Below are 26981 nucleotides of genomic sequence, written 5' to 3' on the forward strand. Positions count from 1 at the left end.
CTCTAATTCAAAAAGACACATGCACCTCAATGTTCACTGCAGCACTATTCACAATAGCCAAGACATAGAAAAAATCGATATGTCCATTGACAGATGAATGGATAAAGGAGATGTGGTATATATACACAGTGGAATACTACTCAGCCATAAAAAAGAACGAAATAATGCCATTTGCAGCTACATGGATTGACCTAGATATTATCATACTAAGCGAAGTAAGTCAAAAAGAGAAAGACAAATACCAAGTGATATCACTTATACATGGAATCTAAAACGTGACACAAATGAACCTATGTATGAAACAGAAACAGACTCACAGACATGGAGAACAGGCTTATGGTTGCCACGGGGAAGGGGGTGTGGGGGAAGGTTGGACAGGGAGTTTGGGGTTAGTAGATGCAAACTATTACATATGGAATGGATAAACAACAAGGTCCTACTGTATAGCACAGGGAACTACATTCAATATCCTATAATAAACCATAATGGAAAAGAAAAAAATAATAAAATAAAAACTGATACTCAGTTCAGTTATTGGAAAAGTTTTATGTATGTTTAGAACAATTTGGGTATGTGAATCTACTCATTCCACTGTAAATTTTACAAAATCTAGAAGCAGAGTGAGGATTTCTGATGACAATTTAGTGCTCGTATAGAGATGTGCCCTAAATGTAAAATACACATTGGATTTTAAAAACTGAGAAAATGGATGTACAAGATCTCATTAATACTTCTGCATACTGATTACATATTAAAATCATTAAATTTTGGACATATTGCATTAAGTAAAATATATTATTAAAATTGATTTCACCTGTGTCTTTTTACTTTTTTTTTTATAATGTGGCTGCTGGAACATTTAGAGTTTGTTGTCTATGGGACAGTGCTGCCATGGACTGTCTGTGCTCCTCACGTCCACCGTGACCCTCTGCCAGGTGCCTGCAGAAGCAGCTTGCTCTTCCCAGAGCTAATTTGTCCCTTTGGCGTCTCATCTCCTCCTGAACCCTGTGAAGGCCTTGCCTGGGCGAATCCAAAACCCTGGGGACACATGTGCAACCCAAAGGAGTGAATCACTCTTTCACCTGATCTTCCTTCTTTCTAGCAAAACAACACAGCTCCTTCTGGGGAACTTGCGAGTCACGTTGTCGAAATACTCAAGCTGAAAATAAGGACCAAGTGCCAAGCCCTGGGGGGCTTCCTCTGGGAGAAATGAGTAATTCCTACCATATGATCCAGCAATCCCACTCCTGGACATATACCCAGACAAAACTCTAATTCAAAAAGACACATGCACCTCAATGTTCATCGCAGCACTATTCACAATAGCCAAGACATAGAAACAACCAAAATGTCCATTGAGAGATGAATGGATAAAGGAGATGTGGTATATATACACAATGGAATACTACTCAGCCATAAAAGAGAATGAACGTAATGAGTTGCTTCAACATGGATGGGAAGGATTAAGGATGAAGTAACGAAGGTATTTTGTTTCTGTCTCCCCATATCCTGAAATAATTAATTAAAAAGTAAACATGTCTTTTACTACCTTAAAGCCAGCATTGCTTTTGTAATAATACTGAAGATCTGTCTCTGCATGGACTTCAAAATAGGAATGAATTGAACTTACTGAATTTACTTTGGGGCATCTCGGAGGGAAGCCGGCTTTGCAAACCCTCCCTCAGGGTCATCTACAGTGTTTTATGAGCTTCAAAATTAATTCAAAAAAATTACGATGGAAAACATCATTGCCAAGTCTTCATCATCTTAACAAAATGAGGAAATACAATCTATGATCACATAGCTTTCAGGCAACAGAATTAAACCTATTTTGTTTTTTAGCCTTGGTATAAAGAACATCGAGGAAAAATAAAAAAATAGATAATTTGCCTGTAATTAGCTAACTGAAGAAGCATGGTTTTTGACTTGACTAAACTGATAGACCAGCCATGGAAAAAGTCATAAAACTCCAATTAAGGAACCTAAATTGTCTTCTTGCCCCACTTTCTTCCCTCCAATAAAGTGATGAGAGGTTGGTCAGAATCTCTATCCCTTGACAACCATGAAACAAAAGTGGAGGAGGTGGCCTGGACAACCTGAGATGGAGAACCTTGTTTGCACTTGTGTGCCTGCCTGGGGCCATCCACCAACCAACCGTAGAGGGTCAAGTCAATCCCATGTGTCAGGCGACACCAACCAGAAGATCAACTGCAAGTTCCCACTTTCCTACCCTCAGAAAAGCAATCTAATGGTGTCAGCATTCTTTGAGCCAAAGCAAACTATAAAGTAATACAACCGTCTAACTCACTTTAGAGTAATTCCTGACATTTTCATGTACTACCAGCATTCTATTCATGATTTGATTGTAATAAGACACTGATGAAGCAATCTCTAAAATAAATTATGCATTGAAAGAAAACTATTACAACAGCGTGACTGAAAAATTATTGAAAATGACAATCTTTTCTACTTTTAAGAGTTCAGGACATGTCATTCAACCTTTTTTTTCAGAACAGAGAAGTGGTTCCAACCTTAACATTCATAGCAGATTAAATGTTTGGACAATGAATATGGCATCCTACTATTTTATCATTTTTCTAGCTTATAAAATCAATTATATTACTCAAAATTCAACATGTACTTACAGGAAAAAGACTGAAAACAAAATTCATGAAGTCCAGTGACCTGTAAACAAGACAGTAAAAACTGTCAGTGCACATTTAAAAAGACCTATGGCTCTCCCCGCTTAGGCAGTGATTAGCCAACCAGTAACTAGAATTTGTGTCTAACTGAATAGTAATCAGCTGCAGAAGGCATAAGCTTCAAATGTCAGTAATGAAGTGTTTTTCTAGAACCAAAAGTACTATTATAGCAATTAAAAATCTCTACACATTCAAAAAGCAAGATAGTCTTTCTGTGGACACGATCCCTCCCTTCCTTTTAGGAGGTGCTGCGGGGGAGACATGGGCATATTATAAGCTACTCTGATCTTTTTCTCTTTTATATGCAAAAGATTTTCTGACCAGCTGCAGGTGTGTATTTATAGGCGAACCATAATGGGTCATCAAATTTTTGTTTGAAAATTCAAAAAGCACAATCTTATCCGAATGCACAGGGGAAAATACATATACACGACAGATCTAGAAGGGTTTACAGGCTTTTTAGATGTCTATAATATAATTAGAATAAAAAGATTTCCCTTTTCAACCTTTCAATTGAATTTCAATTCCAAAGAAATCAAAAACTTGAAAGGATAAAAGTCCAAGAAAAGCATGGTTCTAAGGAAAGCTAGGAGAACGGGAATGTGATTAAATATATCCTCTAAAACGGGAGTGTCCAGCGGTGCTCTTGGTCATCTTAAAGATACTCTGGAAGCTTCCAGTCTATCAAAATGGGCCAGTCTTTCCTTTTCAACATTGCTCTGTGGACGGAATGGTGGCCTATGTGGGCATCCCAAAGGGGCTGTGGAATCTTGGCACCGAGGGCAGGGGTCCAATCCAGACTACAGGGCGCAGCGAGCACTGCACACGGGGTGGTTCTGGAGGGACAGGAAGCCTCGTCTGACCTCCTACCTCTGGCAGCTGCCCTGGATTGTTGATGGGTGTCCTGCTAACACCCCTCTCAGATTGAGACTCCAGCCCCGATTCAGTGGGGAGCACAAAGCAAGGGACAAAGCCATCATCGTGGCCTGGCCTGGCCCCCCGCCGTCAGCTCAGGAATAGGGTAGAGGGTAGAGTGAGAAGCCTGGCCTGTGACTGGGGTATCTACTAAGTCCTAGATCAAGCCACACTGAAAATCGGTCCCACCACTGGATTATCCTTTCTTACGTGAGGCAATTATTCCATTTTTCCAAAGCCAGTTTCAGCTGGATTTTCTATTGCTTGCAACTAAAAGACTCCAGACAAGCAGCAACCTAAACCCAAAGTCCCCCCAAAATGCAAACTCTAGAGAATGGGGAACAGCATGTGGCTGAGGAAGGGATGATTTTCCAGACCCTGGGCAGCCCAGTTCTGTGGGTCTGACCCAAATTTTATGGGCTGGAGTCTGGAAGTGGGGCTTCCAGTGTTGGGCCACCAAGGCCAGGAGAAGGTCTTCGCGCGGCAGACACACTGGAGACCAGCGCTTACCTTGCTTCGTACTTCTCGTCAATACAAAACAGCTGGATGCAGAAGGCAGTGGAGGCGCCCTTGTAGATGGGGCGGAAGTTGCTCGTCTCTTCGGGCAGAGAGATGGATACTGAGCTCGTGTTGCTGATGCAGTAATCCGTGTAATCCACACTGTACTCCTGACTGAGTTTTTCTGCGTCCTACAGCAACAAGAGAGGAGGAACTGAACTGGGAATCCTATTTATTTTCTACCATTTAATGGGCTAGTGGCTGCCTTGTCTCCACAGGACACTGTTCCCAGGACAGATGTGACTGCCTCACCTGAAACAAACCGCCCCGAGCCAGGCCCGGTTTTAAGGAGGTGTTCTTAGTGAGATTTCAAAATTGTTGAGGATGGAAACAAGTTCTCGCGCGAAGGTCAGAAAATGAACGGTCTCAGTTGGTCTTTGATACAGGATCCATATTTTAACTGCATCCCTGGATAGAGGTTAGAGCATGGGACTACTACATGCGTATTAATTCCATATAAGCAAAACACCTCTGTCCCCAGTTTTCCTTGTGATTTTGTGCTACAAGAATTTTTGGATCTTGGGACTGTTCCGGTGGTTTGCTAGTGAGGGGGAGCCCCGGGAGCCAATTGCCCGGAGCCACCTGGAGAGTCAGTGCTGAGTCCTGTCAGGTCTCATTCATCGAAGGAGGTGTTACAGCTCAGTGAGAGGAACATGATTCACTCCGAGATCCTCTCGGAGTTCTTTGAAATTGAAGTAATGCGTGCGTATGGTAAAAAGTAAACTAATATTAGCATTACAAGGTTATAAAGAAAGTCAGGAGCCTCCTACTCCCCCATTGACGAGCATTTTCAACTTTTTCCTTTCTTTTGGCCTTTACCTCTATATTTCTGAGTACTATTATGCTGGTGTCTGTATTTGGAGAACAGGGCGGGAGGACAGGGCAGGGGTTCCTCCACGTGAAATGGAGAAACCCACTGATCCGCCTGTTCTCTGTATTTCCCCATTGCACAGCCTCGCACCGTGCACTGGATTTGGAGCTGCTTCTGCTTGACCCTTCAGAGAACGATCACCTGGTCCTTACTTGGGGGGTAGTTGACAAGCTAAATGTCCTCTGCAGGGAATCTATTGTCCCCAACACCACCTGGCAGACTGTCACACAGAGCCCTCGCCCCACCTTCTGCAGAAGCCCCAGGGCCCGGGCTCTTTGTGGGCACACGTGGAGAATCCCTCCTCATCACGGTGCCCGGCCTCCACCTTCCCCAGCTGTGAAGAGCCAGTGCAGACCCCGCCATCGATTTCCTTCTTTCTAAACACCTTTAAAGTGCTCGTGTTCCAATATCTCCTCTCCCAGTCTTCTTGTCTGTGTGGATTTGTGCCCTTATTCTTCCCTTATGGTTATTTCAGTGGTTTTTTCCAGAAAGGAGAGGAGATAAACATGGGAGATCAATCCTGCTTGTTGACCCGGATACCCTCTGGGATGCCAGTGCATCTAATGCAGTATGGACCATCCTGACCCCCTCCACATCCTTGTTTGGGTCCCTAAAGGAATGGCTACCCTCTTAGAAATACTGGAGAGAGATTGCTCCCCTCTGCTGCGTGCCCTGAGGAGTGGACACCCTAATGTGTGTTCCCCAGAAGCAAAAGGAGCTAAGTTCACACAGGGAGCGATGCCAGGAAATTCTGTGAGGCTAGTGGGCGAGTGAGGAGGGAAGAGAAGGACCCCAACGCGGCACAATGAACAAGTGGGTTATTGTCAATCCCGCCAAGACCTCGGGGAGATGTGGAGAGCACTCCTGGGAGCCATCCTACCCAAAAGGCAGAGGAGCTGGGGGCTGATTCTCCAACTGCCCCTGGAGGTGGCGACCTGCCTGCAGGAATAGCCCCAGGGAAAGAGCAGGCACTGAAACCCCCATCCTCAGGGTGCTGGGGGGTGAGCAGTGCCAGAGGAGCTGGTAGGGGACCTGCAGCACATGCCAATGTGAGGCTCGGAAAGCGGACCTGTGCCCGCCTGGGGCCCACTCCTTCCAGAAGCATGTCCCGCTCCTGGCAGCTGGTGGAAGATGCTACCACCCCTTGGCCTGAATCTGTAACAGGAGGAAGCAGTTCCTGGAACCAGAGATGCGTGTGAATGACACATCAGACACATAAGTGTGTACATGGACGTACTCTACGTAGAGCAGGAGAAAACTCCTACAGACGTTTGCCCCTCCAAAATGTTTTCTCTCTAGACAATGGGAAGAACAGAAAGATTCTATTTACTGAAATGGTTGCAAATTATTGATGTAGAAAGTGTAACTTCTAGGACCAAGCTGTGCAAGGGATATAGAATAAAGGTCTCATGACAGTGGAGTGAGAGTTTACCGAGGAAGGCTTTGTGGAGCAGGTCCTGAGTAAGGAGGCGGCTCTGAACTGGGAAAGAAGGCGGGAGGCCTGGCGAGGAAAGCGCACGAAGACGCAGGTGGAGAGGAGTGAGCCGCACTGGCCCCCTGAAGGGCCCTCGCAAGCCCTACCTCCGCTTCACTAGCGTTTCCACTTTGGACTGGTGATAAAGCTTCCTCCATTGCGGCTTCTTCTGTGCTTTTTCTCTGCAAAAGACAAAGGCAAGACATGAGAATAAATCAACACCCACAGTGGTTCAGAGCTCGAGCTCTGTATGAGCTGCCTGGGTCAGATCCTGGCCTCCCTTCTTACAGGGCATGTGGCGTTGGGAAAGTGAGGGATACCCAGTTTTCTCATCTGTACAAAGGGGCTAAGAACAGCACCTACCTCATAAGGTTGTCCTGAGGATAAAATAAGGACAGGTGGATGGAGAGATGCTTAGCATCTCCTGACTCTCTGTAGATGTTAGTTATTCCTCCTTTATTCTTATTCTTCTGTGTAACTTAAAAGATGCACTAGGGCTTTTTAAAAAACTGCTTTATTGAGGTATAGTTGACATACAGTAAACAGCATATATTTAAAGTGTAGCTTTTGAAAAGTTTTGACCTATAGGTACCTATAAAAATATCACCACGATAAAAATAATGAACATATACATCACTCCCCAAAGCTTCTGTGTTTCTGTATGGCTCTTCCTCCCACCCGGGGCCACTCTGCCAACCACAGGCAAACAATGATCTGCTCTTTGTCACTGTAGATTATATGCTGAGTATCTAGAAAGATCTAGATCTTTCTAGATCTAGAAATAGAAAGATAAATAGAAAGATAAACAGAAAGATCTATTTCTGGATCTTCTATTCTGTTCCGTTCATCTATTTGTTGACCTTGACATCATTACCACACTGTCTCAGTTACAAAAACCTTATAATAAATCTTGAAGTCAGTAGCATTAGACCTACAATCTTGTTCTCTTTCCATAGTTTCTTTGTGCTAGGTCCTTCCCATTTCCTCATGAATTTTGAAATCACTTTTTCAATTTCTCTAAAAATTCCTCCTGAAATTTTGACTGTATTTCATTGATCAATCAACAACTTGACAATATCGAGTCCTCGAAATTATGTACAGGGGATATCTCTCCATTTATTTAGGTCTTATTTCATTTCTCTCAGAAATGTTTTGTAGTTTTTAGCATACACAAAATACTTAAATCTGACAACATCTTTTGTCAGATTTAAGTATTCTGTGTATTTGTACTGTTGTAAATGGTAGTTATTCAAATTTCTGATTGTTCATTGCCATTATACAGAGATAAAATTGAACTTTGCATGTTAATTTTGTGTATATTCTTTTGATTCTTTTCTTGTCTTTTTTCACTGGCTTGAACCGCCAGAATAATTCTGAATAGAAGTGGTGAGAACTGACATTCTTGTCTTGTTTCTGACCTTGGCGGAAAAGCACTCAGTCTTTTACCAAGGATGATGTTAGCTATAGGTTTTTCAACGATAACCTCTATCAAATTGAAGAAGTTCTCTTCTACTCCTAATTTTCTGAGAGTTTTTATGAGGAATGAATGTGAATTTTCAGATACCTTTCCTGCATTTATGAGATAAACATATAAGTACTCTTTTTTAGAATGTTAATACGGTGAATTACATTGATTTTCTTATGTTAAACCAACCTTGCATTCTCAGAATAAAGCCTACTTGATCATGACATTGTCCTTTTAATATATTGGTTCAATTTATTAAAGGTTTTATTTGAATTTTTCCATCGATGTTTATGAGAGCTGTTGATTTGAAGTTTTATTTCCCTGTGATGTCTTTTGTTGGGAAAGAACATACTTTAGATGACCTGAATCCTTTTAAGTTTATTAAGACTTCTTTTCTAGCTTGAAATATGATCTAACTTGGTAACTATTCCATGTGGATGTGGGAAGGTGTATTCTGCCGTTGTTGGGTAGAGTTAGGTCAAATTGGTCAATAGTATTCTTAAAATCTTCTACATTCTTACTGATTTACTGTCTACTCGTTCTATCAATGATTAAGGGAGGGATATTGAAATCTCCAAATATAGTTGTTTATTTATTTATTTATTTGTCTTTGCAGTTCTATCAATTTTTGCTTCATGTGTTTTGAAGTTCTACTATTAGGTGCATAAATATTTAGGATTGTTATGTCCTCTTGACCTTTGTTATCCCCGGTAATATTCCCTTTTCTGAACTCCACTTTGTCTGAAATGAATAAAGCTACTCCAGCTTTCTTTTGATTAGTGTTACCATGATGTATCTATTTGCATGTTTTTCATCTGAACCTATTGTATCTACTCAAAGTGCATTTTTTTTTGTAATTCACATGTAACTGTTTTGCTTTATAATCCAAACTATATCTGATTTATACATTCTTTAATTGGGATATTTAGACCATTTTACATTTAATGTAATTATTGATGTGGTTAGGTTTAAGTCTGTTATCTTGCTGTTTGTTTTCTATTTGTCCTATCTGTTCTTTATTCCCCTTTTCCTCTCTTTTTGCCTTCTTTTGGAGTCATTGTATACTTTTATGATTCCACTTCACCTCTTTGTAGGCTTATTAGATATAACTTTCTGAATTTGACTTGTAACTTTCATGTTCTTTTAGTATATAGTATACATCTTTAAGTCTATCTTCAGGTGATATAATATCACTTCAGGTGTAGTATAAGGACCCTAAAATAGGGTCCTTACATTGTGCCCTCTGGCCTTTGTGCTGTTCTTGTCAGATGTTCTTACACATGTTGAAAGCTCCACACTATGTTGTTTTTATTTTATTTAGGCCGTCAACTATCTTTTAAAGAGATATAAATAATAAAAGCAAAATCTTACACATTTACCCATTTAGTTACCATTTCCAGTGTTCATCGCCCTCTGTGTAGATCCAGATTTCCATCTGGCATCATTTTCCTTCTGCCTGAAGGACTTCCTTTCACATTTCTTGTAGTTGGGTCTACTGGTAATGAATTCTTTCCCCTTTTCTGCGTAGGCAGAGTCTTTATTTCACCTTTATTTTTGAAAGCTATTCAATGGGTGTAAAATTCTCGGTTGACAGTTTATTTTCTTCCAGTTCCTTAAAGATGTGACTCCACCATCTTTTTTGCTCACATTGTTTCCAACAAGAAATCTGCTGCCATCCTTATCTTTGGGCCTCTGTTCCCAACTTGTCCTTTTTTTTTCTCCCTCTGGGTACTTTTAAGATTTTCTTTTTATGACTGGTTTTCCACTATTTGATTATGATGGGCTTTGGTATAGTTTTCTTCATGTTTCTTGTGCTTGTTATTGGTTGAGCTTGTGTCTGTGGGTTTACTGTTTTCATAAAATTTGGAATTTTTAAGTCATTATTTCTTCAAATATTTTTTCCAACCTCTTTCTCCTCTTCTTTATGAATTCCAATTACACGCATATTAGGTACTTAAAGTTATCCCACAGCTCACTGATACATTGATTTTTTTTTTTTAATTCTCATTTCTGTTTCACTAATCCCTTTCTCTGCAATGTCTAATCTGTGGTTAATTCTTCCAGTGTATTTTTCATCTCATGAATTGTAGTTTTAATCTCTAAAAGGTTTATTTGGGGTGTTTTTACAGGCATATGTTGGAGGTATTGCAGGTTCATATTCCAGGTTCATTCACCACAATAAAGTGAATATTGCAATAAAGCAAGTCATATGAATTTTTGGTTTCCCAGTACATATAAAAGTTATGTTATACTATACTGTAGGACATTAAGTGTGCAAAAGCATTATGTCTTTAAGAAAAAAAAATTCCAAACATTGTGGATTTAATCTACTTGGGTGCTGGATAATTTTGTATTCCTACAAATATTCTTGAACTTTGTTCTGGGACTCAAATTACTTGGAAGCAGTTTGTTGCTTTTGGATCTTGCTCTAAAGATTTGTTAGATAGGACTGGAGCAGTGCTCTCTCCAGAGCTAATTATTCCTCGCTACTGATGCAGTATCCTTCTGTGCATTCTCCCAATGCCTTGTGAGTCACAGGGTTCCCTGGTCTGGCTGATGGAACACGCACTATTCCCAGCCTTGTATGAGTTCTGTGCACTGTTAATGCTAATCCTTTTAGGAAGTTCTTTCCTCAGCCTGATCTTCAGTAGTTTTGAAGATCAGGCTGATGTGCATGTGCACACCAGTACTCAGCATGTGCAGATCAGTACTCAGCTGAATACCCAAGAGTGACCCTCGCTGGTGTCAACCACCTCTCTGTACAGCTCTCTCCTCTCTGGTACTCTGTCCTGCAAAACTTAGTGGCTTTAGTCTCCATGGACATACCACTTGACTTCTGTGGTTCCTCCTGCCCTGTGCCGTGGTCACGGACTCTCTCAAAGGAGGAGGCCACGATGTTTGGAGGGCTTACCTGGCTTGTTTCCCACCTCCCAGGCATCACTCTCCTTTGTTACCTGATGAGAAGTGTCTTAAAAACTTATTTCATATACTTTGGCCATTTTTTTGTTTTTTTTCAGGCAGGAAAGTAAATCTAGCCATCTTTGCCAGAAGCAGAAATCCCTCACGCTAAGTTCTTTCTATTAATTCCATTCATCAGCTTCATTTCCCGCAATCTAGTCCATGCCAAACAACCTTCTTTAAAAGCTTCAGGTGTCCCTCGTGCCCTCTTCTGGGATGTTTTCCACCCTCATTTCCACATACTGAATTAGGAGGCTTTCCTCTTCCCACCGTGCACCACCTCCTGAAGGCTGTGGCTGTGTTTTGGTCTCGCGAGCGCCCTCAGCACCTAGCAGAGAGCCTGGCCATTGTGAGCGTCCAACCTCTGTGCAGAGAATAAATCAGCCCTCGAAATACAACAGCCACCCAGCTACAGGTTGGGTCCTTTTGTGGTCTGGGGTATAAGAAGGCATGTTCCATACAGACAATGTGAAAATGCAGCAGGACGAGCCATGTGGCCTAATGCTAAGATAAAGGTGTTCCCTGACTCCTCTTCTTCCCAAGATCTTCTTTGTATGAGCTGATGGGCAGGGGGAATGTTATTTTGTCCAAGCTTGGAAAGGAGAAAAAAAGAAGAGCTGGGGGCTGGAGTCCAAGAAGCAATGGCACTGCACCAGCCCCCGTCCTGGCCTCAGGTGGACGGAACAGTCAGGAGGACCAGAAGCAGAAGGGCCCATGCAGTGAAACGTGTGCTGGGACTCTTGGCCACACGCAGTGCTGATGCAGGGCCAGGCCGCCAATGGTGGCCTAGAGGTAAGCCCGTTCATTCTCCCAGCCCCCTTGGTGAGGCCAGTTCCAGAGGACACAAGGGACATGCCCTGAGGTCCTGCAGGAGCAGGTGAGGACCCAGAGCCCAGTCAATATGGGCGTTTGTATTTCTGTGACCCATCAGTGGTCAGAGGGTGGCAGAGATGGAACAATGGCTGGATCCCCAGGCCCATCTCCCAAATCCTATGTCCTCTATTACATGGCTGACTGTGGCCTCCTTCAGTGGGGGTATGCCCCCCTTTAGGTCAGGGTGGCACCACTCACAGAGCAGGAGGGTGTGAGAGGGGCCCCTGCTGAAGCCAGGCTGGGCCAGTGGGCCAGGCGCAATCCAGGGAGCTGTGGCAGGTGGTTCTAGAGCCTGCAGGGCCCAGTGGGGCAGGAAGGAAAATGCTGCCTCATTTGAGTCTGTGGACAAGGTGAGCTTTCTAACCGCCTTTAAGCGAGCTGCTTTATCCACATCAGCCTCCTGAAGCCAGGGGATGAGTGAGAAGGCAGGGGGAGAAGGGATGGGGCTCCATCCTGAGCTGGATTCTTGAGGGTGCTGTGAGGCTGATTTGTTACAAACAGGCAGCCTGTTTCCTCCCCGCCCTTGTCCCCCAGATATTAATGTCAGTGAGACCTTTCCCTTCTCGGGAGTGACTCCAGTGCCAGGAACACCCCTGACCCCGACGGCACAAGCAGCACCAGGCTGGGGGGATGATCTCCGTTACCTGGATGCTCTCCTCGGCCTCCGGGGCGACAGCTTCCTGCGGCTCCTTGACTATTTGCTGGCATTCCTGGCTGCTGCTCCTGAACTCGGCGCCTTTCAGAGAAAAAGGGACAAGAGGACAGAAAACAGATGGTAAATATCTGCAGAGCACAGGAAATTGGAGGCAGCGTGGTCACGTGTTTCTAAGCTGCAGCATATCTGAAGGATTATATTGCTGAGGACAGAGCCGCGAGGTGGGGAGAACAGGGTCTTCGCAGCCCACTCGGATTCTGACCTCTCTGTGCCTCCATCCGCACAGGATGGGGGTCCAGTGATACCTGGCCCGACGGAGCTGTGGACATAAACCGAGGCCAGGATGGGGCTGGGCTGGGCTGCCCCCCAGGAGGCCCTCGAACCTGCCAGAGACCGAGCTCCGTGATCCTTTCATGGGAGCCCCTTTGAAGTTTGTAAACAACTGATTATCAACCTCCTGGATGGTAGGCTTTGAAATGATTTTAAGGCAGAATATGGAAAAGACCACAATCGGCTATGTCAGTGCTCTCAGAACACAGAGATTAGCACAAGGGCTGCTTTCCCCGTGCTGGGAAGTACTGTGAACAGGCAACTGACAGAGGCCACGATGTTAACTTTTCTACTTTCTAAGCAAGACCTGGAGCTAACTTTGCATTATTGTTTTAATATGTTCTGGAAAGTCAATAATCGTGGTAGTGTTCATATATTTACCATTCACCAAAAACTAAAGTAGAAAAATCTTTTTTCCCATTTTGTCTGAAAAGTTCTTTTGCCCCTCCCTTTCTTCCTTCTCCTTCTGCTGTCTTTTCTTTTCCTTGTTCCTGTCTGTCTTTCTCCCCACCACCACCCTCCTCCTCTTCCACTGTCTCACTCTCTCCCTCCCACCCTCCCCCGCTCTCTCGCCACCCCCGGCCCCTCCTTTCTTGTTCACTCTGTGTCTGCTCCACTGGGACTCTTAGCCCTCATACCTGCTTGCAGCCTTTCGGCCTTAGCTCAGAGCAGCCCTAGGATGCTCTTGCCCAGGGGCTGCCCCTCCTCAGAATTGTCCGCACATACACAGGAGGGACCCAGGACCTGCTGGAGGCCGCAGATACTGGGCTGCCAGCGTGGCCTGCTGCCCTGTCTTCTTGTTTCTAAGCATCATAGCAGACGTGGTGGCATCAGAGGCAGCCTATCCTCTCCGCATCCTCCTCTCCCACTGCATTCGTTCCTGCAGCAACAGCCAGTGCAATGGCCCCTGCAGACGCCTCTCAACCCCAAATTCCCACTAACTCATGCCTTATACCTGCTTCTGGAAAAGATGCAGGCAAATGAAGTAGAATGAAATTCTAAGAGAAGAATCAGATGCCCAGGGAGGTGTAAAGGGCAGAGACGAAGAGGCATATAACGTTGAAGGTACAATGAGAGAATGGCACCCCAGCAGAGCAAGTAGCTCTTCTGGGTGGAGAGCAAATGACATGAGAGGGGACAAAGCACTCAGAATCGCTCTTCTGAAGAAAGACGCTTTGGGGAGAATGAAACCTAGCGAATCTCTAGCACCTGGATATGTCCTGCTCCCTGCAAAACTTTCCAGATCGTTTGTACAGTGTTTCCAGTGTTCTCACAACAGCAAGACTACAGTGCTTTTCAGGTTAATTCAGCTTGTTATTAAGATACAACATGTAGGGTTTCCCTGGTGGCACAGTAGTTGAGAGTCCGCCTGCGGATGCAGGGGACACGGGTTCGTGCCCTGGTCCGGGAAGATCCAACATGCCGCAGAGCGGCTGGGCCCGTGAGCCATGGCCACTGGGCCTGCGCGTCTGGAGCCTGTGCTCCGCAATGGGAGAGGCCACAACAGTGAGAGGCCTGTGTACCTCAAAAAAAAAAAAAAAAAGACACAACATGTATACGGCACAGTGCATGAATCTCTACCTGTATGTACCGCACGTTAACAACCCCTTAAATGAATATTAAAGCTTTTCCAGGGCCCAGAAGTTTCCCTCACCTGCTGTCCAGCCAACACACCTCATAAAGGTAGCTGCTGGCCTGACTTCTACCATTACTGATTCATTTTGCTCAGCAGCAAAGTTTTTGAATAAAAAACAAACAAACGTTATCAATAACTCCCTATTAAGTTGCACTATTTTAAAAATAATCTTTTCTTATATTAAGTTTTAAATTTGAAGAACTACCAAAACCACTGTTGAGTTTAAAAGAAAACTAGACTTTCCCTGTGTATTTATTTTATTGAAGTATAGTTGATTTGTAATGTTGTGTTAGTTTCAGGTGTACTGCAAAGTGATTCAGTTTTATGTATATATGTATACGTATATGTGTGTGTGTATACATATATTCTTTTTCAGATTCCTTTCCATTATAGGTTATTACAAAATACTGAGTATAACTTCCAGGGCTATACAAAAGGTCCTTGTTGTTTATGTATTTAATGTACTTTATGATTAGGACAAAATTACTAAAAAGCCAGAAATTTCAGAGACTGAATTAGATTTGCAGTGAACAGTTCATCCTGGAGCCCTCACCGTCTGACAGGCTGACGTTCACAAGACAATTACCAACGACAACGACTAACTGTCCGGGCTAAAGTGTCGTGGGCGTTGCCATTTATTAAGAAGCAGCTGCCCTGCTCGTCCCCAGAGGTGGCTGCATTTCAGAACTGGGCAAGGTGATGCCACGTCCCTCCTTCCTGTGTCTCTGGGGTTTTGTGGGGTTTAATTAATTAATTAATGTTCTTAATGTGCCCTGAGATCCTCAGATGTGAGGTGCTGTCCTAGCAAAAACTCAAGGCAGCGGTATTATATAACACACAGCTAGAAACACGACTGAGGTTGCAAATTTAAGTGTTTTTTTTTTTTTTTTTATTTGCGGTACGCGGGCCTCTCACTGTTGTGGCCTCTCCCGTTGCGGAGCACAGGCTCCAGACGCGCAGGCCCAGCGGCCATGGCTCACGCGCCCAGCCGCTCCGCAGCATGTGGGATCTTCCCGGACCGGGGCACGAACCCGTGTCCCCTGCATCGGCAGGCGGACTCTCAACCACTGCACCACCAGGGAAGCCCCTGAACTGTTATTTTATTGCTTACACCACCTAAGTAGCTTGGTAGTCACGAACTAGGGCTTTATTCTAGTGGGAGCAAAGGCATCATTTACTAGCACTTCCTCTCTCAGTCAGACTGCTACCCTGAGGCGGGGTTACCATGAAGCAAATAAAGCTGGAGGTCCAGGGTCCTCCCAAGGCACAGCACCCACTATTGCATTCCTAATTTTGTATTATTTTTCTTAAAGAGAGCTCCCAAATTGTATAGACCCAAGACCTGTGTCTGCCTTGCTCTTTAACAGAAATAATACAGAGGAAAGCTAAATAATACATTGTGAAGCCTTTAGGAAAAAGTAGCAGTATACAATCTGGTGGGTTTTGACATTTTTTAAAAATAGTGATCAAAAATCCTAACAAGGTTTCTTTGTGAAACGAAATAAAGTGATTCTAAAAGAGCAAATATGGAAGAACAGCTAGTCAACAAAATTTTAAGAAATAACAACAAAGAGTGGGCCATATTTTCTAATGAATATTAAGACATATTCTATTATTGATACTATGTATAAAATAGACAACTGATGGGAACATACTGTATAGCACAAAGAACTCTACCTAATGCACTGTGGTAACCTAAACGGGAGGGAAGTCCAAAAGGGAGGGGATATCTGTATGTGTATGGCTGATGCATTTTGTTGTGTAGTGGAGGCTAACACAACGTTGTAAAGCAACCATACTCCAATAAAAATGAATTTAAAAAATAACTATTGGGCTTCCCTGGTGGCGCAGTGGTTGAGAGTCTGCCTGCCGATGCAGGGGACACGGGTTCATGCCCCGGTCCGGGAAGATCCCACATGCTGCGGAGCGGCTGGGCGCGTGAGCCATGGCCGCTGGGCCTGCGCGTCTGGAGCCTGTGTTCCGCAACGGGAGAGGCCACAACAGTGAGAGGCCCGCGTACCGCAAAAAAAGAAACAAACAAACAGAGAAACAAAAAACTATTTAATCACATAATCCCAAAATAAAAATGGAGATACTTTTCTTAAAAAAAAAAAGACATATTATAAAGCCATAGTTATTAAAACAGAGGGTTATTGGGAGTAGGAACAGAACAGAAAGCAATCCAGAAAAGAGCCAGATAATTATGAAATGTTCATATATGTTAAAGGTAGCATTGGTGCGGGAAGAATAAACTGTACAATAAGTAGTGCTAACCATAAAGAAAACAATTCATTTGGGCCCCTATTTCATACAATACACAAAGATCATTTGCAGATATATTAACAGCTTAAAGTTTTTTGAATACTTTTAAATTACGAGAAGAAAATATAGGAGAACATCTCTATCTTGGGGGTGGAGAAACCCTTCCTTAAAAATGTAGAAGGCAGAAGTCATAAAAAAAATATTGACATGCTAGACAACCATCAGAATTTAAAAGTTCTGTCTGTCAAAAGAACCCCCTACTTTTTAAATAAGTAGATACATGGAGAAGATATTTGCAACACACATGATAGACCAACAATTGAATTCTAGGGAAAGAGGGAAAAAAACACGATGGGCAAAGGAAATGAATGGACAGGAAATGTAAATGACCAATAAACACATAAAAAGTGTCCAACCTCAGTAATAGAGAAATGAAGTTAAAACAATATCTCCTTTCACAGCTATCATACTGGCAAAAGTTAAAAATGCTGACAACACTAAATCCTGGAAACTAGGAGAGGCTTTGGAGGAAGGCCACTGCTATGGCCATGTTTGGTGGCAATGTATTTCCAGGCCCAACAAGAATGATTCTGGGAATATAGCCTGTGGAAACTCTTGCAAGGGGCCCAGGGATACGTGTGCAAGGATAGTTATTGCAGCACAGTTTGCAATAACAAAATAGTGGAAACAATTTAAATTTCCATCTAGGGACAACTGTGGCCCATTCCATACAGTGGAATCCTACCCAGAAGATAAAAGGAGGGTCGCAGCTTCCTGCGGCGTTGGAGGCGAGTTGAGGTGGAGGCAGGCTGCGGCTGCGAAGGCGTCAGCGGTGGCGGCGGCGCCATGGCAGGACTCGCAGGATCCCTGCTGCCTTGGTGATCCCGGGCGGACAGCCAGAGACCACAGCGGCTCAGCTCCTGGAGAGCGAGGGTTGAAGAAAGCAGAGGGCAGCCGCCCGCGTCCACTGGCTCCCATTAGGTCGGTTCCTGCAGCGGTGCCCGGTGGCCTTGGCGAAGGCCCTGTCCAGCAGAGATCATGTATTGCCTGCCTCCACTGGCTGCTGCCCGTCTTCCTCATCCCCAAGCCCCTCAACCCCGCCCTGTGGTTCAGCCACTCCATGTTCATGGGCTTCTACCTGCTCCGCTTCCTCCTGGAACGGAAGCCTTGCACAATTTGTGCCTTGCTTTTCCTGGCAGCCCTGTTCCTCATCTGCTATAACTGCTGGGGAAACTGTTTCCTGTACCACTGCTCCGATTCCCCACTTCCGGAATCGGCACATGACCCCGGCGTTGTGGGCACCTAACAGCCAGCCCAGTTAGCTTTCCAAGGAAGCAGAAGACGGGAGGGGAGGCATTGACATAGGTCATAAAGCATTGGAGTTTCAAATCCCGCGGCCCTGCGGGGGCCACATTCCTAATGGCGCCTCTTTGGCCTGTGACGTTTTATCCTTATAATGTGAATAATAGCACTGACCGGTGCTTTTATCGTAGAGTCCTGTAGTCGTGGGTGGTCTTGTGGTTGTGTGTGTTCTGTTCCCATCTTGGCCCCTGACTGGCAGAATGGCCACCACCCTCGCCTCATTCCCACGAGGAGCCTGCACCCATCCTGGTCAACTGCCCCAGCATGATCCGGGCAGATAAAATGCCAGTCTCATTGTCACCTCTGTGACCCTTCCTTGTCAGAGTGTTACCTACTCCTCCGTCCCTCTCTTGGCTTCCTGTTAGTTCTCTTTAGCCCTTTCCTTTTTTGGGGAGCACCTGTCCAAGACAGGGCTCAGTTTTGCACTTATCTTGAATATAAAGAGATTGCTGATGCCCGAGAGCCTCGCTTTTTTATTTTTCTTCCCTGGCCGGCAGGCTAGACAGAATTGTGTCTTGACTGCTGTCCACAAATCTTCAGTATTTTCCCCACTTCATTTTGAAGGAAGAAGTAACAGATACATGTTGCTCTTTCACCTGGGGGTCTGGGCTCTGGCTCAGCAGCCCAGCTTCGCTTCCTCTGCCCTTCCTCCTGCCTTTCTCAACTGTCGCAAGGAGGGGGCCTCATTTTGTCTCCCATGCATGCTCTGCAGGATTGATGTGTGGTGTGTTTACGTAGATCTAGCAGTCCCCAGCCGAGTGAATGGGAGAGTACTTGTGTGTTTCATAACAGCCACGATCCCCTGATAGGTGTTTGGATATTTTTTGGTGTGGTGTGCCGTGCATGTGCGTGTGTGTATACGTACGTGTACAAGTACATGTGTAAATCCTTTTTAAAGAAGCTTTATCGAACGTATTGTGATTTTGAGGTGTAGCAATAGCTAGCTTGTAGGGGCCGCTATAGTTGGTATTTAGTCTGGGGATTGCAGAGTGACCAGCACACTGGACTCTGAGGTGGTTCAGACGAGACAGAGGGGAGCGGTGGCCATCGTGCCAGGAGCTTCTCCGTTCTGCGCATATAGACTGTATACGTTACGAAGAATACACGGGAAGACTCTGTGACTGTCACTTGCTTTTTTCTTTTTCTGCGCTTCAGTAAAAATGTTGGCAAATGAGACTGTCTCCTGGCCCCTGCCCGCTGGGGATCAGCATGGTTGTCCTGCCAGTCTAAACCATCCATCTTTCTCTTGCCTGAAGGGGGAGGGAGGTGGGCCAGGCAGAGGACAGAACTGGAGGCAGTCCATCTATGTAATGGGACTGCGGGGCCACACTTGTGGAACATTTGGACTGCTATTCTGGAGCTTTTATTTCTGGTGTGTTCATTGCACAGCGTTTGAAATGTTTAATAAACCTTTATAAACTTAAAAAAAAAAAAGGAGGGTCGCAGACCTAGGCTTATCAACGTTATTAGATCTCAAAGAGCTGAGTGAAGAAGCAAATTTCAGAACGTCCCATACCCAAACGGTGCCATTTATGTAAAAAATACTGCCACGGGCTTCCCTGGTGGCGCAGTGGTTGAGAATCCACCTGCCAATGCAGGGGACACGGTTTCGATTCCCGGTCCGGGAAGATTCCACATGCCGCGGAGCAACTAAGCCCGTGCACCACAACTACTGAGCCTGTGCTCTAGAGCCCACGAGCCACAACGGCTGAGCCCACGTGCTGCAACTACTGAAAGCCCACGCGCCTAGAACCCGTGCTCCGCAACAAGAGAAGCCACTGCAATGAGAAGCCCACGCATCACATGGAAGAGTAGCCCCTGCTTGCTGCAAATAGAGAACACATGTGCACAGCAATGAAGACACAACGCAGCCAAAATAAATAAATAAATAAGATTAATTTTAAAAACCAAAAAACCCTCAAAAAACAAAAACACTGCCACAAGATGGTAGTGGGTTTTTTCTGTGAATATGTGCATAAAAAGAGGTCTGGATGGATGCATGCTAACAACAATGGCCACTTCTGAGGATGAGAGAGAGAACCAGGCTTGGCCACTGACCAAAGGGAATTCAACTTTTACTGCATTACCCTAACTTTTTAAAGGAGGACAGTTTCGTGTATTATTAACACAATTAAGATTCCCCCCAAAATGTCTAATTATAAAAGTAAATTTCTATCTTCAGAATATTACAAAATGGTCATTTTGTTTAGTATTTTAATATTATGATTTCAGAAAAGACTGACAAATGAATTTAAGCCACTCAGCTCTAAGAAGAGGAAAGATTAGAGGTTCGCGTTAAATCATTCATTCAACTGAAGTTCAGTGGAGAACGGGGAGTTGAGGGCACTCTAGAGGTACTGCGAAGTACATAATGAATCAGATGTAGTCTTTACTCTAAGAGGCTCACAAGTAATTCGGGTGTGAGTGCACCCCCCAACCCCTCCCACCTCTAATGATCTTGCAGTGTGAAAGTTGCTAAAGCAGAGGTAGGAACAAAGCACAGTGCGTGTTCACTTATTTATTCATTCTTTCATTTAAAAATTTATATTTTACACCTACCATCTGGTAGACATTAACACACTAGACGTTGAAGATTCAGCAACGAACAAGACTAACTTGCACTCCCAAAGCAAGTCAGTGAGAGAAGGAGGAAACATTAAGCTCTGCTAGATGCAGAAAATAAGAGCACGGGAGCTGCTTCAAGGTTGAGTGGTCAGAGACGTCCCCCTGGACATTTAAGCTGAGATCTGAAGGATAAGAAGTAGCCTCGAGACAGTAAGAGGATGGAAACAGTGAGCAGACAGTGCTATCAAGCACTTCTGCTGAAGAGTGGAGATGTCCTTATTTCCTGACCTGTTTCCTTCCTTGGTTTCCCTCTGACCCTTTGGTCTTCTTCGTAACTGTGCTAGTTTCCTGTGGCCACTGTAACAAATTACCACTCACTTGGTGGCTTGAAACAACAGAAATGTATACTCCCACAGTGCTGGAAGCCAGAAGTCCTAAATCAGTACAGTATCCCTGGGCAGAAATCAAGGTGTTGGCAGGGGCAGGCTCCTTCTGTCTTGGATAATTTCATCTCAAGATCCTTCATCACACTTACAAAGACCTTTTACCAAAACTAAGGTAACATTTGCACGTCCCAGGGACTGGGATGTGAACATCTTTCGGGAAGTCACGTTTCAGTCTGACCTCGGGAGCACCTGGGTGCTGTGTATCCACCCAAGTGCTTCCTAGGAAGGTAAACTCAACTTGTCCGAATCCGAAGTCAGAGCACCTCCACCAAATGATTCACTCACTCTTCTTATTCCCATCTTGCAAAACGGCTCCACCATCCACCTAGTTTCTGAAGTCACCCTAGAGGTTTCCCTCTTCCACAGTCTTCCTTCCCCATATGCAGTAAAACATCAAGTTCCATTAAGTCTCCAAAATATCTCCCAGGTTCATCCACAGTCACGCTTCTGGTTCAGCCCCTCATCTCTTTCCAGCACAGTCCAGTGGCCCTTGGAAAGTCTTCCTAGAAACTAGAAGTTGACGGCGTATCCCTTTCTAGTTTAAGGTTCCTGATGGTTGCTCATTAGTTATGTTGTGATTAAACAGAATCTAGACTCTTTCGTGAGGGCTCATAAGACCTCAGCTGCCTCTCCTCCATCTCCTGTCCTGCTTCCTATTTCCCACCACCCCCTCACTTCCCGCTTCAGCAACACTGAGCTGGTGCTTTCCCCTCATACGCCCTGGTCTCTAATACCTCCTTATTTTGCACATGCACATTGTTTTTCCTCTGCCAGGAAAATCTTTATGAAAGCTTCAATTTGTTTTTGAAGTTTTGACTCAAAAGCTTTCTTTTCTATGAAGTCTATGTTAATGTTCCCAAGATGACTTAGGTATAACTCTGCTGTGGTCCCACCACAATTTTCTATCCTTCAAAACACATCTCTGATTATAAATTCATTTGTCTTGTATGTTTATCCTGTCATTAGACCGTGCAAGGCTCCCCAGGTGCTAGACCAGGCTCCTGAAGGTTAGTATATGGGATGTATTAGCTGAATGAACAGCAAGAGGCTGATGATGAAGTCTACAATGATACAAAGGAAAACACTCGCAGGCCGCATGAAAGCAGGACAATGAGCTTTTCCATATTGTTCAAGGAAACTCCTCCCTCCTGGACTGCAGTGCAGACTCCAAGCCATAGAGTACGGTGAACTTGAGCTCAGTGCACTGGTAATTCCCAGATCACTGTCCTGACATGAGACTGTAGGTTTTATCCTCCAACAGGCTAAACTGGAGTTTGTGTCTCCTGAGGACAGGAGAAAGGAGGCCATGACAAAAATCACCAGCGTTCTTCTTTTTTTGGGAACATGGGTTGTAATCATGATGCTGATTTTTCAGCCTCGCTTTGTTTAGGCCCTTTGTCATGTAGTGGCCTCCACTCCAATTCTGGGCTCAGCCTGGGACCTGCTTTGGATAAGTGACACGTGTTAGCTCTAAGCCTAGACCTCAAGAGGCCTTGTGTATTTCCACTTGGTCTCTTGCAGCTGTGCCGTCACCATGAGAACATGCCCCATCCAGCCTGCTACGGGACGAGAGGCACACGGGGCAGAGCCAAGGCCAGCCTAGATCTGCCAAGAGGCAACTGACCCCAAGACACGAGAGAAGACCCAGCCAAGATCAGCAGAGCTGCCTAGCTGACCCCAGCTGCATGAGCAAAACACACTTATTGTGGGATGCCACTGTGGTTTTGCAGTTGTTTGTTAGCAGCATTATTGTGGTAATGGACTACTGATGCAGTGACAAAATATAACAGTGAGAATCAAGTAAGTACTGAAGCTGGTTCTTTGAAAAATACCAATTAAATTAACACGGATGAGACTAATGGAAAAAAAGACACAAATACAAAATACCAGGAATAAAACACAGAAACATAGGGGACATCTATAAAGTAAGACGGTAGATATAAACCCATAAGAACATTAAATGTAAATGAATGAAATACTATAATTAAAAGACAACAGTTGTCACACTAGATAAAAATAACAACAAGTAAACTTATGCTGTTTGTAAGAGACACATCTAACATGTAAGGAAATAGGAAGGATGAAAATAAAAGAGTGGATAGAACATTTACCAAAATTGACTATATGCTGAACAAAATTTAAAGGGTCAAAATCACAGAGTAGGTTCTCTGACTTTAGTGCAATTAAGCTAAAAGCTAGTGATAAAAAGATAACGAGACTATCCAAATAGACAGAGAAAACGTGGTATGTACAAACAATGGAATATTAATCAGCCTTAAAGAGAAGGAACTCCTGCAACATGTGACGATATGGATAAACCTTGAACATATTATGCTAGGTGAAATAAGTCAGTCACAGGAGGGCAAATACTACATGATTTCACTTATATGTGGTATCTAAAAGTCAAACCCATAGAAGCAGTAAAATGGTAGTTGCCAGGGATTGGGGGGCGGGGGAAATAAGGAGATGCTATTCAAAAGTGTAAAGTGTCAGTAACGCAAGATGAATAAGTTCTAGATCTGCTGAAAACACTGTGACTGTAGTTAACACAAATCCAGTATACACTTAAAAATTTAAGAAAGTAATTCTCATGTTAGGTGTTCTTACCATAATAAAAATTTTTTTAAAAAAGATAAATAGGATATCCCCATATGTTTGGGAGTAAATATTCTTTTAAACAACTTATAAGCCAAAGAATAAATAAAATGAAATTTCAAAAATGTTGATAATGAGTACATTATAAAACAAAACTTGTAAGGTGCAGCTAAATCCAAGCATAGAGGAATACTTATAGTTTAAACACTCATTTTAGAAAAGAACAACAACTGAAAATCAATGAGGGGACTTCCCTGGTGGCGCAGTGGTTAAGAATCCACCTGCGAATGCAGGGGACACAGGTTTGAGCCCTGGCCCAGGAAGATCCCATATGCCATGGAGCAACTAACCCTGTGTGCCACAACTACTGAGTCTGCGCTCTAGAGCCTCCGAGCCACAACTACTGAGACCACGCACCACAACTGCTGAAGCCCGCACGCCTAGAGCCCATGCTCCACAACAAGCCACCACGATGAGAAGCCAGCGCGCACTGCAATGAAGAGTAGTCCCTACTCTCCACAAATAGAGAAAGCCTGCGTGCAGCAACAAAAACCCAACTCAGCCCAAAATAAATAAATTTAAAAATAAAAAAAAAAGTAGTGAAGAATCCCAAAACTCAACCCACAAATACAATATGGGCAATTGATTTACGCAAAGGTGGCACTATAACAAGGGAAATGATGACCTTTTCAGTAAATGGTGCTTGGTCAATTGGCTATCCATACTCTTTAAATGAAACAATTCCTCTGCCACAGCACGCATGAAAATCAATTCCGTGTGGATGGTAGATCTAAATGTGAAAGGCACACCAACATGAAGTGAGGAATTGAGCAAAGTTGTCTAGGACCCATTCTTCATTACCACACCCCAAGACTGTCTACAACCCGAGTTATGCTAAATTAAGTAATAAACATTTAGCAAACTACTAAATCATTTCTAAAGAAGATAAAACATTAAAACATTCACTACTAAGTTTAAGTTTATATACTTTTGGCTTCTTTTTTTTTTTTTTACAGAGGGGTTAAAGATATTTGGATCTATTAATGAAGCTATTTGGATATGCCACGTCAAAAAATTGTGTTGTAAAGAAGCATATACCTCTAAAAATTATGAAATTCATGAAATTTGCTAGTCTGCTAGGAAATGCTAGCATATGACAGACAATCCACAATTGTCTACTTCCTCATTTTCTCTGTAAAATGAAGGCTATAATGGTTAAAAATTATAATCAACATATATAATTGAAATTACTAGAAATGTTAAGGATAAAGGGAAACAATTTTGTATGAAAAATATGCAAGGAATGTAGAATGTGTTTTTGTTAAGGTGAAAAAGAAAGAAATTGACTCATTTCAGAATAAGAAAGGGAAGGAATAGGACAAAACCTGAATGATACAGAAAGCTGTAGAAGGTTTATGGAAAGAAATTTTATGTTAAGTGGTTGGTCAAAGCTGGTAAAGGTTGGACGGATTTACTTATAAGGTTTCTTTTTTTAATGAGCTTTTAGTATCAATAACACTTGAATGCAAAACTAGAGTTTGGCTTTTCCTCTATTAAAACAACAGTCTTCTTGGGTTATTGGTCTACTATAATGAGACATCACAAAGGTTTTTATTTACCTTTTAAGTAATCTGCCTAGGAAACAAAGACTCTATGTCTTATTAGAATAATTTCCTGTGCTTTATGTGGACCTTTATTATGTCCTTGACTAAGAGAACTAAGTCTTCTTGCTTTTAAAAGAGCTAAGGTTTGTTTGTTTTTACAACCATCTCACCTCCTATAGTTACTTTTAGATTCTTTATTGTTACTTTGATTAAATAGGTAACTAGGTATTTTTTCATAGTGACTTGTGGTCCTATAAAATCAGGTGTTCAAACCTTTTAAGGTGTTTGACAACCTTTGGTATTTTGTCTTCCCCAAATCAAATCCTAAATAAAAGCTTGATCCTGAATTGATTTTCTAGAGAGCCCCCTTGGAAAATCTCAAAGGATTTGTTCTTTTAGCTTGTAAAAGAAAGATATCAGAAATTAATAGATGTGTGAAGACCTAAATGTAAGGCCAGACACTATCAAACTCTTAGAGGAAAACATAGGCAGAACACTCTATGAGACAAATCACAGCAAGATCCTTTTTGACCCACCTCCTAGAGAAATGGAAATAAAAACAAAAATAAACAAATGGGACCTAATGAAACTAACAGCAAAGGAAACCTTTCCTAACAGCAAAGGAAACCATAAACAAGATGAAACAGCAAAGGAAACCATAAACAAGATGAAAAGACAACCCTCAGAATGGGAGAAAAGATTTGCAAATGAAGCAACTGACAAAGGATTAATCTCCAAAATTTATAAGCAGCTTATGTAGCTCAACATCAAAAAACAAACAACCCAATCCAAAAATGGGCAGAAGACCTAAATAGGCATTTCTCCAAAGAAGATATACAGATGGCCAAAAAACACATGAAAGAATGCTTAACATCATTAAGCATTGCATTAGAGAAATGCAAATCAAAACTACAATGAGATATCATCTCACACCAGTCAGAATGGCCATCATCAAAAAATCTACAAACAATAAATGCTGGACAGGGTGTGGAGAAAAGGGAACCCTCTTGCACTGTTGGTGGGAATGTAAATTGATACAGCCACTATGGACAACAGTATGGAGGTTCCTTAAAAAACTAAAAATAGAACTACCACACCACCCAGCAATCCCACTGGGCATATACCCTGAGAAAACCATAATTCAAAAAGAGTCATGTACCAAAATGTTCACTGCAGCTCTATTTACAATAGCCAGGACATGGAAGCAACCTAAGTGTCTATCAACAGATGAATGGATAAAGAAGATGTGGTACATATACACAATGGAATATTACTCAGCCATAAAAAGAAAAGAATTGAGTAAGGTGGATGGACCTAGAGTCTGTCATACAGAGTGAAGTAAGTCAGAGAGAGAAAAACAAATACCATATGCTAACACATATATATGGAATCTAAAAAAAAAAAAATGGTCATGAAAAACCTAGGGGCAAGATGGGAATAAAGACACAGACCTACTAGAGAATGGACTTGAGGATATGGGGAGGGGGAAGGGTAAGCTGGGACAAAGTGAGAGAGTGGCATGGACCTATATACACTACCAAACGTAAAATAGATAGCTAGTGGAAAGCAGTCGCATAGCACGGGGAGATCAGCTCGGCGCTTGGTGACCACCTATAGGGGTGGGATAGGGAGGGTGGGAGGGAGGGAGACGCAAGAGGGAAGAGATATGGGGATATATGTATATGTATAACTGATTCACTTTGTTATAAA

The 26981-nt window shown here is 43.2% G+C and overlaps 1 protein-coding gene across 1 annotated transcript in view; it reads right to left on the bottom strand.

Annotated features, from left to right (window-relative positions):
- CFAP61 (cilia and flagella associated protein 61) overlaps positions 1 to 26981 on the bottom strand; it is a 253270-nt gene that overhangs the window by 172843 nt on the left and 53446 nt on the right. The window contains exons 9-12 of the mRNA XM_060124490.1: positions 12461 to 12552; positions 6628 to 6702; positions 4128 to 4306; positions 2646 to 2685 (exon numbers count right to left, since the gene is read on the bottom strand). Coding sequence (XP_059980473.1) covers positions 2646 to 2685; positions 4128 to 4306; positions 6628 to 6702; positions 12461 to 12552 — 386 coding nt within the window. The remainder of the gene's footprint in view (positions 1 to 2645; positions 2686 to 4127; positions 4307 to 6627; positions 6703 to 12460; positions 12553 to 26981) is intronic.

Source organism: Lagenorhynchus albirostris, chromosome 15 (assembly GCF_949774975.1).
Source record: "Lagenorhynchus albirostris chromosome 15, mLagAlb1.1, whole genome shotgun sequence".
Taxonomy (NCBI): Eukaryota; Metazoa; Chordata; class Mammalia; order Artiodactyla; family Delphinidae; genus Lagenorhynchus; species Lagenorhynchus albirostris.